At 50.1% G+C, this 6271-nt stretch overlaps 2 protein-coding genes across 3 annotated transcripts in view; one reads left to right on the top strand and one right to left on the bottom strand.

Annotated features, from left to right (window-relative positions):
• The window catches only part of thsd7ab (thrombospondin, type I, domain containing 7Ab), a gene marked incomplete at its 5' end in the record, with an annotated part of 48085 nt that extends 43343 nt beyond the window's left edge, over positions 1–4742 (top strand). The window contains 3 exon segments of the mRNA XM_084471110.1: positions 265–600; positions 2120–2209; positions 2741–4742. Coding sequence (XP_084327236.1) covers positions 265–600; positions 2120–2209; positions 2741–2859 — 545 coding nt within the window. The 3' untranslated portion in view covers positions 2860–4742.
• The window catches only part of LOC311351107 (uncharacterized protein), a 223410-nt gene that overhangs the window by 102241 nt on the left and 114898 nt on the right, over positions 1–6271 (bottom strand). The gene's annotated exons all lie outside the window — the stretch shown is intronic.

Genomic DNA, 6271 nt, shown 5'->3' with positions numbered 1-6271 from the left:
CTAGATGTACGCTGGATAGATCAGTCCACCAGCAGACCCAGTTGGACCGTAGCAAACGTCGCTCATCTATCCGTCACACATCTAGGTGGACACGCCCACTTGTGACGTCATAAGGGGCTGATTTCCAAAAACGGCTTGTGACGGCCAATCACACCTCACCTGGGAGCATGTCATGGGACCTTTAAAGGGATAGTTCGGGATTTTGGACATCGGGTCTCATTTCCCTATCCCTTTTAAACATTGAAATTATTTTTGGTGCTCCAGGAGGAAGTGTGGACCTTCTCTCAGCCAATCAGGAAGAAGAGGAGGAAGAAGGCGGCGGGGGGGAGAATCAGGACCTCATGGCCCTCCTGAAGGACGTCCTGGGAGGGGCCAGCCCGCTGGAGGAGGGCCAATTCTCCCCGGAGTGGCGGGAGGCGTTCGGGGAGGGGGAGGAGCTGGAGCTGCTGGGGGCGGGGCTCGGGACGGAGTCGGGTCACGTGTCGGGGAGAGGAGGGGGGGGAGGGGGGGGAGCTGAGGGCACCCCCACCCCACAGGAGGAGGACTACTTCCTGCCTTCTCACCTTCTGGACCAGAGCTTGGAGAGCATGCAGCCAGCAGGTCAGAGGTCAAAACACGGGGTTAAAACCGTTCACCATCCACACACACACACACTCACACACACACACACTCACACACTCACACACACACACACACACACACACACACACACACAGTTTCGTTTTATCAATCGTTTTTATTTGTCATGATGATTATCATCGCCAAGGTAACCGTAGATAAACACAAACGTCCCTCGCTCGCTCGCTCGCACGCGAGCAGGGTCGCTCAGCCCAGCGTGTTCACGCTGCCCTCTGACCCCCACGCGGACGGCAGAGATGAACGGAGCCTATTAGCTCCGCCCCCCCCCCCCCCCCGTCGCCTGCTGCAGCGTGATGGACGTGGACACCACCACCGGCGGCGTGGCCATTAGGGCTCCTAATGCCCACTTAATGGCCAGTCTGTTTCCATTCCCCCCCCCCCCCCACTCTGGGGAGCTGCTGCTGCTGCTGCTGCCAGCGCGTCCCGGTTTCTGTTTTGTCGTTAAGTCTATTTCCAGCCCTGGGAGTAGTTGGAGGCCAGCGCTGGATGGAGGAGGAAAGCTACGGCGGCGCGTCGCAATAAAATAATGCTAAGCACTGGAGTCCCGGGCTGGCGAGTGGACGAGGGCATCAGGTGTTCAGGGATGATTCGGTGGTTTGGGATTTAAAACGTGTTGATTCAGAATGGGGGGGCTGGGGGGGGTGGGGGGGGGAGTGCGTTGCTCGCCGAGGGGCTGGTCGTGAATGTTTGACCGAGGTTGAAAGGACTCGACTAATCAAAGGCAGTTTTGGTTCAACTCCAGCAATCCATTTCCTCAATGTCTGTGCAGCAGACTGGTTCAAGATGGTTCCTCTGTGGATCTTTGAATACCATCGGAGACCCAACGTGACCCACTCTCAGGGTTCTCTTTCATATCCACTACTCATATTGCCACATGCAATAATATTTCAGGACAGCTGAGGTGCAGACTAACACACAGAATAGCGTGACTGGAACAATGAATGGTTCAACGAATACTTCCACATCATCCATCGTGTTCAAATCAAACGTTTCCCCCTGAGAGAGGAGGGAAGATGAGTCTGACTGCATTGCATCGCGGTCGGTCAGGATGGTAGAAAACGACGCTGATCCTCAAAAAGACTCTTTAGCACGTTGGCACCCAGGACCACACATACTTACACATATTTACACACACTTACACATACTTACACATACTACACAGCCCGGGCTCGTGGAGGAAGGAGTTCTACGCCCGTACTTGGTCATTGCACCACTTTGCGTGCTCTGTGTCCATCGTTCATCACTAGTTTGCACGTGGTTAAGGGAGCGGAGCGGAGAATGTATTTTAATATGCTTCTGACTCGCATTAACGACGCGCTGTGGTTGAGGTTGGGCTGATCGTGTTAACGGTGTTGACCTGTAGTTTGTTATGCAGAGCCCCCCCCCCCCCCCCCTCTCTCTCTGTTTATCGGCTCCCCGGGGAGGAGCGGTAATTGAATCACGGGTCGGACGCGCTAAAACGTCTCAATCTCCATTTTAGATTGGGCCAAGAGCATTCCGCAGGGCGTCTCCACGGCAACAGAGCAATCATCTGGAGCCAATAAGAGCCCCTCCAGAGCGGCTGCGAAAGGTAAGGCATGCGCCAAACGAGGAAACCAGATGAAGTCACTGCTTTCCTGAGAGAGAGAGGCCCGGACTGTACCATGAAAGGGTTGAAGGGGGGGGGGGGGGGGTGGGTTTAACGGGCGCGCTCTCTCCGAGCACCGTGGAGCGACCAAGTCTTTCCATGGATAAAACCAACTCAGGCCAGAAACTTTTGGGTTTAAAGGGGAAGTGTCCCGATTCACCGCTTTATATAAAACGAGAGCTCTGCTCCGTCGGCGTGTGTAGTGAAAACGTCGCAGTCTGCTAACTTCAGCGTCTGGTTTTTTGCTGAAGATATGTGGCGAGTCGGACGACCATAGGTCTGTTAGTCACGGAGGACCGATGTAGAGAGAACGCAAAAACAACGGCCCAATCTCTCGTTGTCTCGTTTTTGTTGCAGAGTGAAACCGAGTGACATGTGACATGACGCTCACTTGTATGTTAGGAACACGGAGGAGTGCGACGGCTCCCCTGACGTTCTCACTGCGGTCCTGATGACGGTGCTCTTGTCTTCCAGGGACGGCGGGACTCTCCAAGGAGCGCTCTGCGTGGTTCAACCTGTTCGCCGACCTGGACCCCCTGTCCAACCCCGACGCCCTGGGCACGCACGGAGAGCATGAGCTCCACAACGCGTAGGAGGCGTCCTCCCTCCCCCACAGGGGCCTCGCGGGCCGTGCCCTGGGGGGCGCTTCTGGTGGACATGACTTCAGAAACGTCGACTATACTATACGCTGATTTTGGTTTTTGATTCATTTTGGTTTGGTTGAAGCGACATGAGACTAACAACCCCAACATTTGCCTCCTCTCTCTCTCTCTCTCGATTCCCCCGAACCAATCAGGGAAAAGAGGTGATGGCCCTGATTGGCCAGAAATGGGCCCTGAATTTCCTCCGATGACAGATCACGGAGCTGTCAACCAGAACAGAGCGTTGAACCATCAATAGCCTATGGGGATGGCTCTGGCATTTCTAAACATGACACTCAAACGATAGCTCTTAATCCCGTCCACAGCGTCTTCGCGTTGGTTCTACCTGTTGTCTCACGCTGGGCTGCCTTTTTTTTTTCCAGAGCGCAGATACCTCAGTGTATGTTCAAAAGTGAACCGTGGAAGTGAACTGTCAGAGAGAACAGAGCTGCAGAGTTGAGACACACCCGTCCATTTTCTTTCCAGTCATAATTGGACATTATAAAACAGGCAGAACAACCTTTTTGAAGCAAAAACAAGCAGGTTTAAAAGGTGAAACTAACCATCACTCACAGTGAACCACAGTGTCCTAGTGCGGGTGTGGTGTGCACTGTGGCACCGTGCAGCTCAGCAAGTCGAGACCAGCGAGGAGAGGAGCTATTGAGAGCCAAGATGCCTCATGGAACTTATCGAACGGTCCTGTCAGGGCAAACATCGCTGGCTCCAAACTGATGTTTCCCAGTAAAATCAACACAGACCCAGCTAAAAGGTCCAAAGCAAACACAGCCAGACGGCTGCGATGGACAGGTGCTTCAGTCTCAACGGGGTAACCCAACCCTAGCATTAAACCAAAAACACTCCGTTCAACGGCTCTTTATGATTGGGCTCAAATTGGGTGATTTGAGCCAATTAGAAAGCAGCAGTTGGGAAAACCGGTGTTCCACTGGAGGTTGTGTTGCCCCAGAGGGGATTTTTTTAGAAGTTCAGTTTTGGAAGTCTTTGAATCGGACCGGTTTGCAATTCCAGGGCTTGAAACCGGTCTGAGGAATCTTCTAAGACAGGGAGATGGAAAAAAATATGTCATCCAAAGGGAGATCCTTTGTCATCTCTTGAATATAAATCCTGCTATGGTTTACCAAGCCACCCTCCCAGTTTCCTTTTTTTTATTACATTCAGCCTTCATGTTTTACATTAATACTCACGTACATATCAGTCACATCCCAGACTGTTGTTTTTGAATAGCTGGAAAGAAAGGGCATTTATTTTTACTCTTATCAAATACCCATGGATACGTGGACACCACGGGAGGGGGTTTTCTGTATCTGTAAGTACTTTTTTATACATACATAATTTATTTCTGCATGTTGCATGTCTAATGTTCAAAAAAAAAAAAAAGCCTTGTAGGTGGTAATTTAGGATTATTGGATTGGACTTTTAGAGGGTGATTTCACTTCTACTCATTTGGAAGAAACGCATTTTGGCCCACACATTATTGCATAATCATGGAATTATATTACACTTTTATGGGTTATAATTCTGCATTAGAATAGCCTCATTCTAACGACCAGTCACACTTAGCCATTTGGTCTATGATCCGAGTGCTCAAACCAAACCACAGGTACTGCAACAGCTCTGGTGAAAACCAGGTTGCTGAATCTACTTTAACACTCGTATTTCGCCAAAGTCATTGCGGCTCCTGCGGTTTAATTTTAAAGTGTTTGGTTGACTTGACATCATTTCTCAAAATACCATGAAGAAGGAAACACTCGAGTCTGTTTCGACGTTCAAGCCATGTGACGAGTATTTGTCTGTGTATATTAAAAGAGAGTGAACGCAGCGATTGCCTCATTTCTGCTCTTGTCATCTGTCCTCCACTGAAGGGATCAACATGTGGATCCAGTTGAACGGTACAGCACGGGTCTGAGTAACGTTAGCCTATAGGAGCTCAACCACGCGCCCAGGGAGTGGGTGGACCTCTAGCACAACTGAAGGTGACGGGTTGACCCAATGTAGATCCGGTCAACGTGTGGTTTTTCTTAACGTGTTTTGTAAGACAGTACAAGACAGTACCATCAGGGCTGCTTTTTTTTTTTTTTTGTTGTTGACTTTATTGAAAAACACCAACAAAGAACAAGTTGTACATACAAAAGGTGACCACAGGAGGAACGCCTGGCGTTGTGTAACTGCACGGCACCAGAAGCATGCAAAGGGAAGAAAAGGGTTTGGAACTCCCGAAGCTGGAAAGGAACGAAGTGAAACGGTTAACGGGGGTCCTGTGGAATGGTTGTATGTTCTAGAGGAATCCCGGTTTGTTGTGCAAGGGGCTTGGCACACCTCACGTTTTGGAACAAAGCTAAATGTCTCTCAGACTCCAGTAAAGCATTGGCATACTGGACCCTTCATCCAACACAATTATTAATTGGGTTCTTTTTTGTTTTGGGTGGGAATCTTTCATAGGGAATGTCTTAAGGCCGGTTTTGGATCTTGTAAGGCAAACGAATCCTACAAAAAAAAACTGGATCGTGTAGACGTGGTCCAACTCCTTTCCCTTCCAACACCACACTCAATATCCGAAAATCTTTCCATACGGAAATTTATTCGGATTCATCAGGCCACTACCAAGTAAGTGCTTAGTCTTGTGTAAACTATTTACACAAAGAAATGTCGTTTTAAACAAAAGTTCGGCCAAAACACAAGGCACTATAAAAAACAAGTCCTTTTGCGTCTGCTAGGCCTGGGGTTAGTCTCTCTGATCTGTAAGATCTGCTTTGGTACATCATTTACAACAAAAAACGGGAATCGGCCAAAAAAAGACTGGGACTAGCACTAGCCGTGCTATCGAGTTAGCACAGAGGAAGCTAACAACGCTAATCAGATGGGCGTCGGTGCTCTCAGCCAAACTAGGAAACGCAGATCTGTGGAATGTGTCCTTGCACCGGAAAGCTCTGGATACCTGCGCGTGTGCGCGTGTGTCTGTGCGCGTGTGTGTGTCTGTGTTTTGAGTTCACACTCAACGCAGCCCCCTCTGGCCTTTTTCGAAGCATAGCTTAGCTTAGCATAGCTTATCTTAGCATAGCATAGCATAGCATAGCTTATAGTCGAGACTCGGGAATGATTGACAGCCGGGACCTGGCGGCGGTTCCCCCGACCGGGGAGCTAAAGTAACGGAATACATTCTACGACACCTGAGTTTCTCTTCCTTGGATTGGTCGCTGGGCTGGGGGGGGGGGGGGTAAGGGGGGGTAAGGAGGGGTTTGTCATCGGCTCACATATGATCAGATATGTGTTGTCTGTGTGTGTGGTTGCGTGTGGTGGAGCGCTGCTGGTTAGCATTCATGCTAGCTTCGTATGTACAATACATTAA

This window comes from Micromesistius poutassou (genome assembly GCF_964030765.1).
Source record: "Micromesistius poutassou genome assembly, chromosome: 8".
Taxonomy (NCBI): Eukaryota; Metazoa; Chordata; class Actinopteri; order Gadiformes; family Gadidae; genus Micromesistius; species Micromesistius poutassou.
The sequence above is the reverse complement of the archived record's forward strand: the minus strand, read 5'-3'. Positions and strand labels throughout refer to the sequence as shown.